At 31.7% G+C, this 14106-nt stretch overlaps 3 protein-coding genes across 3 annotated transcripts; 2 read left to right on the forward strand and 1 right to left on the reverse strand.

The window, feature by feature from the left end:
* Window positions 1-732: 732 nt before the first annotated feature.
* On the forward strand, window positions 733-8022 carry Alg9 (alpha-1,2-mannosyltransferase Alg9). Its single transcript, XM_085192994.1, has 9 exons — window positions 733-956; window positions 1171-1337; window positions 2232-2418; window positions 2659-2858; window positions 3218-3495; window positions 3847-4004; window positions 4562-4746; window positions 5086-5298; window positions 5488-8022. Exons 1-9 carry the CDS (start codon window positions 856-858, stop codon window positions 5775-5777), a joined length of 1779 nt encoding a protein of 592 aa, XP_085049120.1. The 5' UTR covers window positions 733-855; the 3' UTR covers window positions 5778-8022.
* Window positions 8023-8244: 222 nt separating this feature from the next.
* LOC146534260 (tubulin beta chain-like) lies at window positions 8245-11317 on the forward strand. The gene is made up of 2 exons (XM_085192792.1): window positions 8245-8578; window positions 8994-11317. Exons 1-2 carry the CDS (start codon window positions 8522-8524, stop codon window positions 10275-10277), a joined length of 1341 nt encoding a protein of 446 aa, XP_085048918.1. The 5' UTR covers window positions 8245-8521; the 3' UTR covers window positions 10278-11317.
* On the reverse strand, window positions 10716-13966 carry SCCRO (defective in cullin neddylation 1 domain containing SCCRO). Its single transcript, XM_085192787.1, has 3 exons — window positions 13812-13966; window positions 13076-13675; window positions 10716-12170 (listed from the first exon to the last, which is right to left on the reverse strand). Exons 1-3 carry the CDS (start codon window positions 13812-13814, stop codon window positions 11979-11981), a joined length of 795 nt encoding a protein of 264 aa, XP_085048913.1. The 5' UTR covers window positions 13815-13966; the 3' UTR covers window positions 10716-11978.
* Window positions 13967-14106: the final 140 nt, after the last annotated feature.

Raw genomic sequence — 14106 nt, forward strand, 5'->3', positions numbered from 1 at the left:
AAACACACTAATCGTCGACTTTGATGCCCTTTTCCTGTTGATGCCCGGTGCGACCGCACCGCTCGCACCCCCCTAGCTACGCCACTGTCGATTCCTACTCGGTGATTCTACAAGATGAGTAAGTATATTGTATAATTATTTGAGTGCTTAAAATGGATAGTTTGATTTTAGAGATACGTTTACGCGACAATAAAAATACTATAATTCGTAACTATTTTTTTTTATTTCAATAAAATATGGGGAAACATAATTCATTAAGTCCTTATCGGACTATATATATATACTAGCGGCCCGCTCCCGGTTTCACCCGCGTGAACTATGTTATTATTAATTTCTGTCTCCATGACTACGTCCTAGTGACGTCCATGCAAAATTTGAGACTCCTAGCATTTGTAGTAAAGAAGTTTCATACAAACTTTCAACCCCAAAAACAACCCCTTAGAAGTCGAATATTACAAATTCCCGTCTTAGCGAGCACCTACGTCCTATAAGTAACTCCTATGCAAAATTTCAGATTCCTAGCACATGTAGTTTCTGAGATTTCGTGATAAGTGAGTGACTTTTCGATTTTATATATATAGATATATAATAAAAATTGAAATAATAGAAAAGCTTCCAGCGTATTATTTTGAGAACAAACAATATTTACATAGTTTATCATTTTATTATTACAAAAAAAAATTGGCTGTATGACTATAGGTACACGTCATATTTAGACAGATGATAGTTTAATTTAATATATGTCAGCGGCGGACCGCCTGTCATGTTTCCGTAGTTGTGTGTTTGTGTATAATTGATCGCTGAATGTATTTATTGAATAAATATTCCGAAAATATACATAAATAATAATTTCTAATGCCATTAACTGCGAGACAACGAAGTATTCATAATAAAAATGGAGCCAAAAGATCAGCCAGTCTCAATAAAGGCAAACGATCGCGTAAATCAAGCGAAGGGTAATTATTATTTTGAAACTATAAATACTTTTTTGGGTATTTATAAACATGAAACTATGTAATTTTTTTGTTGTTTACATTTGAAGGACATCGTTTCGCATTTACATACTTTGAGTGAATGGGCTTTTATGTTACCAATTCTTAAGCTCCAAATATCAACGCAGTGTAAACTAATTTCTTACGATCATATATCTATGAACTATTTCTGTTTCAGAGAATTTCTTTATACAAATGCACCAACTGATTTACGTAGTATAGCATATCCTGGAGGTGCAGTGGCGTTAGCTTTATTATTGACTGCCCGTATTGCATCTGCATACTACGGCCATATAGCTGATTGTGATGAAACTTATAATTATTGGGAACCACTGCATTATTTAGGTAATGACTGTAATATTTTTTTAATTTTTTTTATGCATGTGAAATTTACCTTAAGCATTCCATTCTAGACACAGTAAAAAAAAATAATTTTGTCAAATTACATATATTTTTTTAATTTGAATTACATTGAAACAATATAAATATTCAAAATAAATGAACTATAGAACACAGAAAAAAAATTTCACCTCAAACCATTAGTCCCGTTCCTGAGATAAGCTTGTTCAACAGAACAAACTCTTTGGCTTTATAATAATTACAAGGTGATATTTCAATGTATTTTTTTGACAAAGTTATTGAATCTTACAAGCCAAAGTTATTTTATAATCAAGGAAATTTTACGAAGATAAACTTTGGTGCTTATAGCATAATTTGGACGTATAGCTTTTGAGAAAATGTAAAATTTAAATAATTCAATGCTTAGTTTAAAGACTGCATACCTCGTGGTTATGGAGGTTCTTGACATTCAAAAAGCCACGACCTCCACACTTACGCGGGATATACAGTCTCATTACAGACGAACGCGGATGGTGCATTCGGTATGTCGTCAACAATTTACGTATTTGGCGATCTACGGAGTCTAACTCAGTCTGCGTCCATCTTACAATGCCAAAAGTATAGGCTAAAAGCGGCATAACCCAACCGTTGAAAGCTCGCACCTTGTTGCCACCAGATAAAAGGCTGCCAAGCACTTTTTTCAGGCGACTAAAGAAACGCTCCTTCACCAATTGCTTTATGCTCCGCTCATCAATACCCAATGCTTCAGACATTCCAAGATATTTATAAGTTTCACCTTCACCAAGAGTTCTGAAGGAAACAGAATCTGAAATGCAAATATTATCAGATCTTATCAGATCTTTCATACTTATTATTAATATAATCATTTTATTATTTCAGTATATGGCAATGGTCTTCAAACCTGGGAATACAGTCCTGTCTATGCAATCAGATCTTATATGCCGTTGTGGTTGTTTGCAGTGCCTGCAAAGATTTTGTCTTATGTTATGACACCAGTATCAGTTTTTTATAGTTTAAAGGCTCTATTGGCAATTTTAACAGCTTGTGCCGAACTTATGTTTTATAAGTAAGTTGATTTTCATATTTATATTTGAAGTTTTATTCATTTATTAATAAATAAGCAAACCAGTGGTGCAGGGGCACAAGCATATGTATATATAATACTTTTATTTCTTTGCTCTGGTGTAGAGACATATCATGTTGTTGAGTACCTTCACTCAACATATAATGCATTTTGAATTCGGCGGAAAATGGGAAGCAGTGTCTGAACTTGATAAATAAATATTTATATTTTACCTTATTTCAGGGCAGTATGCCACGAATTCGGTGTCCACGTAGCGCGTGTATGGCTTGCCCTGACTCTACCAGCAGCTGGTAGTTTTGTCAGTGCCGCCGCCATGTTGCCTTCGTCGTGGAGCTCCAGCTTGATGACGGCCGCGCTGGCTTGTTGGTGGCGGAAGAGGTATCAGGCGGCCGTCATGCTGACTGCTGCCAGTGTGTTGTTGAGTTAGTGTTCCTTTCTTTATTGATTTTAATTATAACAAATACATAGAAAGTCATATTTTTTTTATTTATTTATTTTACAGCTTCATACTGTAAAATAGATAAATCCTGCACATAGTAGGGTAGGCAGAGAGAACTGCTAAAATTGCACAACATGCTGGTAGGTGGGAACCTACCTAGTGTTGGGAACCCAGTTCCTGCCGCACTTTGCCTCGTTGCCAGAAATGAAAATATTACGCATTTCATTTTCTCAAATGGAAATCAAACCCACAACCTTTCGTGTTTACAGTAGTATTGTTGTACTCCTGCGCCATGAGTAACCATAATATAAAATATTAACATCGTTATTTCTGTAATTTTAGGTTGGCCTTTCACAGCCATATTAGGAATCCCAATAGCAATTGACATGCTATTTTTCAAAGGACAGATCATAGAATTTATAAAATGGACGCTAATTTCTCTAATTCTAATATTATTACCAACGATAGCGGTAGATTCGTGGCACTACGGCAGATTGGTGATAGCCCCTTGGAACATAGTTGCGTACAATATATTCACTGAGCATGGCCCCGATTTATATGGAATCGAACCTTGGACTTATTATTTTGTTAATGGATTTTTGAATTTTAATATTGTATGGGTGAGTTTGTTGTTATGTTTGTAGAGTTTTATTTGGTTATAGTTTGTATAGTATATAATATTAATATTAGAAATATATTAAAAAGTCTTGTGGCATCACTATACCACAAAACTTTAGTAATATATGGCTAGTTAGCTATCTATCTCATACCATAGCTATCTCACTAGATAGTGCCTGGTTGTGAGTTTGATTCCTACTCGAGAGAATGGATTATTTTAATTCCCTCTTTCTGGTAGACAAAGCGCAACGTTGAGTTTCGCCACTTAACACTCACTATCTTTTAAAGCTAGGGAAAGTGGTAAATACTAGCTATATTTACACTCTCTAAATTACTTTATTTTATTTTTACAGGTGTTAGCCCTATCATCACCATTGCTGCTATCAGCGTGCACATTAATATCATCTCGTTCAACAGCGCGAGCGTCTTTCTGTGCACCATACTGGCTAAGTTCATTGCCTTTAGTGTTGTGGTTGATTGTGTTTATGTTGCAGCCGCATAAGGAGGAACGGTGAGATTTATGTTTATATATTGACGATATTTTTTAAAATGATACTAATTTTGTCTTAGAATTTGATTTCTATGTAGTGTACGCACTTTAAACTCATATTTTATAGATCCGCTCATTCTATACAGTTAATCTTTCATACATACATTACGGTCATGCCGCCCTAAAGTTATCTTTAGTTGATATCCAAATACAAATTTTCCAAAATTTCAAATTTTCCAATTACAAAACACTAAAGTGTACTGTACTAAATAAATGTATTACAAACTATTTACTCTAAGGTTCTTAACTGGACTATACTGAATGCTTTTAAAATTGTATGTTTTTATACCAGTAATGTTATAAATAGTAATTAATAAATAATATAACCTTGACTGCCACGACTAAGCTAATAGATTTTTTGTTACATTGCATGCATTTTTGTAACATTATAAAAAAAATATGATTAGAATAAAATAAGATATTGATTTAATAAATTCATATCTTCACGAACCACATAAAAATGGAAGCGGATTTAAATCCTTAAGTTGAAATAAACTTTTTTTTCTCTATAATTGCAGATTTCTATACCCAGTATATAGTATGATAATACTCTCGGGAGCAATATCAATAGATTGCTTACAAAAAATGACGTTCGCGTTCGGCACTGAAGTACTAAGATGGCGGAAGGAGAGAGAGAGGCGACACTATTTAGTGTACACCGGTCCTTTGGTTGTTATGTGTGTTGTTTTAGCTGGTTTGGGCAGTAAGTGATTTATTTTTATTTATTCTTGATTAATGTAGGTTCTAATCCTATTTAAGAGTGTCGTCAAACGGAAATTTAATTATATTTTTCATTTTTAAAGTACACAATAAAGTTAGAAAAGCGGCATAGTTGATATATCCCGCATATAGCAAGGCAGACAGAGGGAACTCAGAATTAAGACAATACTCCTCACATTTCGCCTAATTTTCGAGACATTGTTTATTTAGAACGAGAAAAGAAAAGTAATTCCCTCAAATTGGAATCGAATCTACAGCCGTAAACAGTAAACTGTCATATGCAAAGTACATATTAATACATAAAAAATTTCCATTATTCCAGGTATGTCGCGTATAACATCCCTATACAACTATAGCGCACCAATGTCCATCCTAAAAGATTTAGACACTACAGTGTCAGAAAAAACACTATGTTTTGGCAAAGAGTGGCACCGGTCTCCGTCAAGTTTCCATTTGCCGGAAAATTATGTTATACGTTTTATTGATAGCGAATTTAACGGTCAACTGCCTGTACAGTATGGTGGGACGCATAATGGTAGGTTGTTTTTTTTTTCAGCTTCACTTTCTTTCCCACACATAGCAGGGTAGGCCGAAGGAACCCTAGTACCTAGTGTTAAGATATCCCATTCCCATTGAGACATTTGTTTCCTAACTTCCGCATAGTTTTTCGTTTTCCGTTAAATAGCAATATTTGTTTAAATTAATTTTGTGTCTATTTTTTCAGCTACACGCCTAATCCACCCATACTTCAACGACAAAAACACAGGCGATAATCGAACCTACATACCTCCATCAAAATGCCACTACCTAGTCGACTCAGATCTAAATACCCCCACTGAATTAGAACCCCACTACCACAAAATTACAAATGTATGGGACATAATGAGATCTCTACAAATAATGGACGCAAGTAAGTCGAGTAAACTGTTTAGAGCGTTTTATATACCGGCGGTGTCTAAGAAGAATATTGTTTATGCAAATTTTTATTTGTTGAAGAATAAATTGATTAATTAGTTAGTTATAATGGATGTGGTGGTTGTCAGTTCAAATCTTATTTATGGATATATTTGTATTTAATAAATAAATGTAATAGCAGGAATACATTTAACATTTGCTAATAGTTATTGCTATAATAGTAAAACTATTTAGAAACAGCTTGTAAGGTCATGCTATCTCTGTCCTTCATGAATTAATTGAAATAGAATGACAGAGATATAAATAGGCAGACTTTGTTAAATATGATTTTAAACATGAAAAGTGTATGTTGTATCTCATTTTGTCATAATAAGAGTGAGCGAGATGGCAATACATATTCAAGCATTTTACGTCATTGTAGCACATATTTTAAAATGGCTTGCTCGATCTGGTAAGGAGACAAAGCGAGGCATTTAACCTCAAGTGGGTAATGGAGCCTCTTAACTCAAGTTTCCCTCTGCCTACCTTCTTATATATGGTATACAACGAAAAGCTAAAAACATCATTGGAAATATTTTCCATTTTTAAAACACAATAAGAATCTAAAATATTGATATCACATAATTATGTAAAAATATCTTCTAATCGTCTAATTAGATAAGAGAAAATACATCAATTGGGAATTGAACTCACAACCATCCCATGTAAATGTTCTAACTTTTTGAAATAAGTACATTATATGACTTCCACAATAAAAGTCTTAATGAAATTGTAATAAAACAAAGTACTTAGGTTATTTAAATCAAACTAGTCATAAGAAGCTTAATGGTTAAGTGATTTTGATTCAAGTCATTACAGGATGGGTGGCCGCTTTTGGAATTGTTATAAGTATTTGTATACATGTCAATTGAAATGTAATTATTTAACATAATAACATTTATAAGCATTTTTATAATTTTAATTAATATATTATGAAAATTTTAATTTAATTTAGAAAGTTATAAAATTTGGTTGTGTTATTATAACAATGTATTCTCCCTGAAAATGATAATGACCTAACTCGAAAAATATGTAACTTGTTAATAATAAAAAACTCCATAGAAATATGATTGAAAACTATACACTCACGAAACTATAAACTCATCGGGAAAAGCGCGGTGTTGAATTCCGCAACTCAACAAGCAACATTTCGAAAATTCATCTTTACACTAGGTTGCTAGGACTGGCTAGGACTGGTTAAAAAAAATATCCTTACAATAGACTTTTTATAATCGGTTTTGAGTTCGATTACTATCATTTATATTTAGAAGTGATATTTTGAAATGTTATTTACGTATGATTTTTAGTATAATAAACATATTGTAAGAATTGTATGAAAAGTACTGTAAAAATCTTACTTTTTAATAACCTACTACTAAATAGTAGTAAATGTGAAAGTCGATGAAACTTTACAGTAATATTGCTAGTATAAAGCAACATTCTTGGATATATCATTCAAAACAAACTTCACATATTATTTACTTAAAAAAAAGATTACTTCGTTTTCTAATTTGTAGGTTGTGGATTTAATTGCCGTTGGTAGTAAATCTTTGTATTTGATTATTAAATATTATTTTTTTATCGTTAATGCATTTTTATTTATATTTGTTCATAAATTGACCTATTAACGTAATATTACGGCTTGCATTGTGAGATTTATCCAAAGATATTTATTATATTATTTTCAATTTAAAAAACAAATATTCATATATATGATATGATAAATTTAAATATAACACTAGTTTATATATATTAAAGATTTTTTTAAATTTTATTTTAGAAGAAATATATCTTTATAATTTAAAAGTGCAATAAACATTGTATCAATAAAAAATTAAGTTCACTATAATAATAAATTATAGGAGTAAGATAAATAGTCTAAGGGATGACAATTATTCATTCTATATATAATTTTTTATTTTTTGCTTTTACCATATTTAGGCAAAGAGAAATAAGTGATTAGGCACTCCATTTATAAGTTATTTATTAAAAATACTTTTTAGATATTAATGTTCAGAATGTTAGGCATAAGGTTCTTGTTCTGCAATGTGAAGCATGAGGCTGAAATTAATGTCCATTTTTATTGATTTTTATTATACTTATTAATAATTAAAATTAAATAACTTATTTATTTAAAGCCTGCGTTTTATCTAATTTTGTGCATTTTGCATTTTATTCTATTATTTAGATCATATTAATAAATAAAAAATGGACTTTGTTACTGTTGTCTCCCTGACTATAACATTTTGTATGTTTATAAGTAAACTAGCATTTAAATAAGATTTTTAATAAAGAATTTTGTCACCGATTCTTACTTTATTTTTTATTTCATGCCAAAAACTTTGCTACTTTTGTAGCTATAAAATGTATATTTCATATTGTATAATATGATGGATAATACTTAGCGATATAAAAAAAAATGTATGTAATATCAAGACACTCCGTTCCCCATGAGTTCCCCATTTCTCGATTTTTGAGGCATTGCGTACAATGTGAAAGTCTTTTTACAAGATAGATTTTTTAGAAGAAGTAATAGAGATATTAAATAATTCAGTGGGAATCGAGCCCACAATCATCGCTTGCGCCACTGCGCCACAACGGCCTCTAAATAATTTAAATTTAGGTAATTGTAGCCAACTTGTTTTCAATATCATGTCCATTTAGATTTTTTGCATTTTTTGTATTATTTTACGTTATTTAGGTTAATGTAGGTCGATTAAATTTTTTTACTTCTATATTATATTTTTTAAGTAATTATTTAAACGTTTTATTTGTTTATTTACCAAATTTTCGTAAATAAAAAAATGCGAGAAATAGTTCACATTCAAGTTGGGAGATGCGGCAATCAAATAGGAGCGAAGGTAATTTTATAAGTTTCTTTTGAAGTCGTCCTTTTAGTAGTTTAATGTTTTATTAGCTATCCCGCACATAGTACTCTGTTACCATTAAGACACGTCCGTTCCCTACTCTCAGCCGAATTCTGAAGGCATTGCGTGTTAAGTGACGGAATTCAACGTCGCGCTTTGCCTCTTTACCAAAGCTAGGAAAAGCACAATTCTTACTGCTTTGCAAGTAGTACAGTACTCTGTACTATACTTCGTGGATCCAAATGTAATTTTCACTTTTTCCATTACTAGAAGTGTTCTAGGTACTTAAATTTGGTAGTTTTCACTACTTTTAAAATTAAAGATATGAACTAATTTATTTATAATTTTTATATACACATATATTTTAGTACATACATAAGTACCTCGAATAAAATTTCTCTTTCTATAGTTCTGGGAAGTAATATCCGATGAACATGGAATAGATCCCAACGGCTGCTACTCAGGGGACTCGGATTTACAACTTGAACGTATTAACGTCTATTATAACGAAGCTGCCTGTAAAAAATACGTGCCACGAGCTGTTCTCGTCGATCTTGAACCTAGTACCATGGACAGTATTCGGTCTGGACCATACGGGACTATATTTAGACCAGATAATATTGTATTCGGTGGTAGTGGCGCTGGGAATAATTGGGCTAAAGGCCATTATACTGAAGGGGCTGACATACTTGAGTCCATATTAGATGTAGTCCGGAAAGAAGCTGAAGGTTGTGACTGTCTCCAAGGTTTCCAAGTCGTACATTCCATTGGTGGTGGCACTGGCTCCGGGTTAGGAACACTAGTTTTAGCAAATTTAAAAGAAGAATATACTGATAGAATTGTACTAACCTTCTCAATAGTTCCTAGCCCCAAAGTATCCGATACTGTCGTGGAGCCCTACAACGCTACACTATCCCTAAACCAATTGATAGAAAATTCGGATGAAACATTCTGTATAGACAACGAAGCCTTATATGATATTTGCTTCAGAACGCTACGTCTGAAAACGCCAACGTATGGCGACCTCAACCACTTAGTATCAGCTACCATGTCTGGAATAACTACTTGTTTACGCTTTCCAGGACAATTAAACGCAGATTTAAGGAAATTAGCGGTGAACATGGTACCGTTTCCTCGTCTCCACTTTTTCATGCCAGGATTCGCCCCACTCACCGCCCGGGGTAGTCAAAAATACCGAGCTTTGACCGTACCAGAGCTAACACAGCAAATGTTCGACGCCAAGAACATGATGGCAGCCTGCGATCCGAGACAAGGCAAATACTTGACTGTAGCCGCTGTCTTCAGAGGACGTATGTCTGTTAAGGAAGTTGACGAACAAATGCTCAACATCCAGAGTAAAAACAAGGATTATTTCGTTAAATGGATACCTAGCAACGTTAAAACTGCTGTATGTGATATACCACCACGTGGTATCAAAATGTCTGCCACATTTATAGGCAACACTACGGCAATACAAGAATTATTTAAGAGGATTTCTGAGCAATTTGCTTCAATGTTCAGGAGAAAGGCCTTCGTACATTGGTACACTGGGGAAGGTATGGAAGAAGCGGACTTTATGGAGGCCGATAGTAATTTAAGCGATCTGATAGCTGAATATCAGCAATACCAAGACGCTACGGTCGAGGATCAGGATTTCGAAGAAGATGAGGATACAAATGAAAGTGATGAATGATATTTTTTAAAAATATTTTGTGTGATTTTGTTTTATTTATCTATTTGTTTTTTAAGTATTAAAATTGATTGGTTATTTATTTAAATAAAAATAATATTTTTATACGGGGATTGATCATTAAATTAATACTTAACTAATATAATTTAAAAATGCTGTATTTTTTGTATAGGTAAACAGTGAAACGCGAATGTATCAGTACCTGGTTATTACAGTATTGTATTGAAATCCTAATCATACTTTGTAAACAAACTATTTTAACTTCCCTACTCTCCCTGATACTGAGCGACGTTGAATACAGTTACTCAAAATAATATCTCGAATTCAGGCAAGACCTGACTAACAGGACACGGCGTTTTCTGGGTAATCTACCCTGAATGAAGCGTTAAGTTTTTAAAATGTAATTTAAACATAATAAATGCAAAACTAAAACGAAAAATACACGATTTATTTAACAATTTATTGTATTTAATACTCGATACATCAATTTTCTCTTTTGTACATATTACGTCTAAGTACCAAATAATTTAATTGTTTTTTTCGTATTTCTCAATATTACTGTAGAAGCAACAATTTCCCTACAAATATTAAAAATATTTTAATAAGTATTTAAAATTATTGAAAAATCAACAACTTTCACAAAATATCAACAGATTATATAAACCACTCAAACTATATACTGTTTTAATTTTATTATCTGTATTACATTTGTCAATTTATGAAAAGCAAATTTTTAAGCAGTTTATTAATTTAAAAATTGACATTGTGTCCATTTATTAAAAAATAGAACAACACATGTTTTGACACTTGGATTCATACCAAAGATTTCACTTAAGTAAAATAATGAAAATAAGAGTCAATCACGATTTGTAATTAAATAAATATATAAAAAGAGATCATTAGACAAATGTAATACAGTTTCTTAGTAATATTTCAAAACATTAGTTTTTAATATGGAAAACATTTAATGCAATAACATTTGAAAGCTACATAAAAAAGGACAATTGCCAAAATTTTTTAGTAATATTTTTATTTCGTAACAAGATGTGCCTTCAAAAATCTCTATCAATCATATTATCATTTTCGTTTATAATACAAATTTACTTTGTTTAATCACAATTTTTTTTAAATTCCAAACAAATCTTTATTTTCATTAATGACATTTCTGAGGGCTCATTAAATGAAAAAAAAAATTATGACAATTAAAAAACCTACAAAGGGATAGAGGACACTATCTTTAAAAAATAATAATATCATTAATCTTTATATACATATTTACATCTTAATTTTATCCTCACAGATTAGTTACGCAAGAATTCTCAATTGTTTATTATAATTAGTTATAAATATAAAAATGAGAACAAACAATTGTTATTTAAAAAAAATAGACAATTTTCCTACAATTTCTTAGTAACAAAAAGAAAATTTAGAATAATAGGAAAATCTATTTATAACTAGCGGACGACTCAACTTTATACAGTTAGAATTGAACTCAAAAAAAATTAAATTAAAAAGTGTTTTTTTTTCAAATTACCACAAAAGTCACGTTTCTTCATACAAACTATATAACCACTCGACGATACACAGTTCCAAATAGAACAGAACATAGCAAAACATGAAGTATATCACAAAAGATGAAAACTCTTGGGTATAACCAAGTAATGTCCTGGTGTTCTGCCCATAGAACTGCGGTCCAAGCCTCAGCTAGCCCGACACAGGCTCTAATTTCACACCATCTGCTTTAATTTCCTGTTTCTGACACCATTCTACAAAATCATCTATGAGGACTGGCCAAGCACCCTCTGCATCATAGTTACTCATGCCATCGTCTATTTGAGTGGCAAAGTCTAAAAGGAGGTTCCATGTGTCTTTTGGTATGGATCTTTTGTGGTGTTCCTGTAATATTGGTAAAAATAAATTTCTGGGCTGAGCACTGGATTATTATGGGGTGGACCAGGGCCCCTCTATACCTACGCTCTTGGTAAAACAGTGTGTGATTGTAAATGAAATGGTTGTGGGTTTGAATCAGGGCAATGATTGTATTTAGATTATTATTATTTCTTTGCTATGGTAGTCAAAGTGGGATGTTGAGTTCTGGAACTTAATAAAAGAACAAACTATATAGCTGCTGATATTTTTGTGATGATGCTATAATTTTTTAGTTTTAAGGGGTTCATCTATAACAGGCAATTCATATGCAATCATGGTGCAGGTGCATAAGCATGTGCCTGTAAACACAACAGGTTGTGGGTTCAATCCGACCAGTGTCAAAGCAAGCAATTGCAGTGATGTCTAACTCATTATATTCTGATAATATAATTATTATACACTTCAAATAATATTTTCTCAATGCAAAATCAGAATCAGACAACTTGTATCTGTGTACATGTTATCTATAACAGTCAGTCAGTTGTTTTTCTTTTTATTGGAGAAAAAAGCTTACAATTGTTATAGCAATGTACATTTATTCTCACTATAGAATTAATTGTATTTATGGATATGGATAGTAAAAATTGTGAAAGGCAGTTTAGGTACCTTCATCAAAAGAAATAGCTATAACGGCTTTTTTAGTAAAAAATATTGATATTACATATTGATTAATAAAAATGAACTTGAGCATGATCAGAACCAGAACAGCAATATCAATATGAGGTGATTTATATTGGACCAAGGCCATATTGAGAGCAAAAGTAAATATATCTTATGTACTATTATGTTCTATATTTGTTATGTTCTATTCTTGATGTGATACTCATTTTCTTATAAGAAGTGTTGTTAATTATATAAATATTAACACTTACTGTAAGGAATTTGCACCAAACATCAAGAAATTTAAATCTCCCACGTAACACTATATTCCAATATGCTACCGCCATATCAAGTTCTAAGCCCTTTTGTCCGGGGTTTTTAGCATAATTAAATGTGAATTGATAAAAATCTTTAAACTTATTAGGATCTTTTATCTCCATTTCTAATGTTGGTAATTTTGTTTTTAATTTATCTATACTGTCAACTCCGAGCTCTATGAGACCACATACAAATTCCTCTTTCGTGAATTCACATTGTACCGCTGCTTTGCATTTCCACGCAATTATGAGAACTAATATAGATTCGGGACTTAAATTTAGGTCTTCTAAAAATTTCATTACACCATCAACAGTTATTTTGTCGTTCTCCTGTTGATCTCTATATTTATTGAATAACTGTTCTACTTTTTTTCTATCTACAGATGCTTTGACTGAATCCTTGTAGTATGCATCAGGGTTCTGAAAATAATTGTCACTGGCCATGTCCAGTTTCCAGTCGTTTTGTGAGAGACAGTATATGGCAGTGCTCTCGCTAGTTTGAGTGAATGCTACGAATTTCTTCACTTTTTCTTTCTGTGATGATTTTAATTTATTCTGAAAAGAAAACGCAATAATGTTATAACCTTTCAGCTTTTAGCTGTCAAATTTATTTTGATATTCTTATTAGATTAGATATATTTAAAAAATCCAAAAATTTTGTCTGTGTATTAGGATAGCACTTAATACTAACCATTTTGACGATTTGTTTGTTATTTCATATAATGACTTTCACTAAATTCACTGTTGTTTCGACATCGGAGCTAAAAATGAAAACCAACAATCAGAGACAATTTTTATTTTTTTGTAGTCAGCGTTATTATTGAGCATAGGATTTGCAAGATTCTTCCTTATAATCAGTTGACAAAATGATAATTTTATTTCCTAAATAACAACTTTAAATATGTGTTAATCATTGATTTTGTCTCATATATATATATATATACATTTTTTGTTTTATTAATATAATCAGTTTTATTACGGTAAAG

The sequence above is a fragment of the Heliconius melpomene genome, chromosome 11, assembly GCF_056956725.1.
Source record: "Heliconius melpomene rosina isolate 202511_hmr_F chromosome 11, ASM5695672v1, whole genome shotgun sequence".
In the NCBI taxonomy this organism is placed as follows: domain Eukaryota; kingdom Metazoa; phylum Arthropoda; class Insecta; order Lepidoptera; family Nymphalidae; genus Heliconius; species Heliconius melpomene.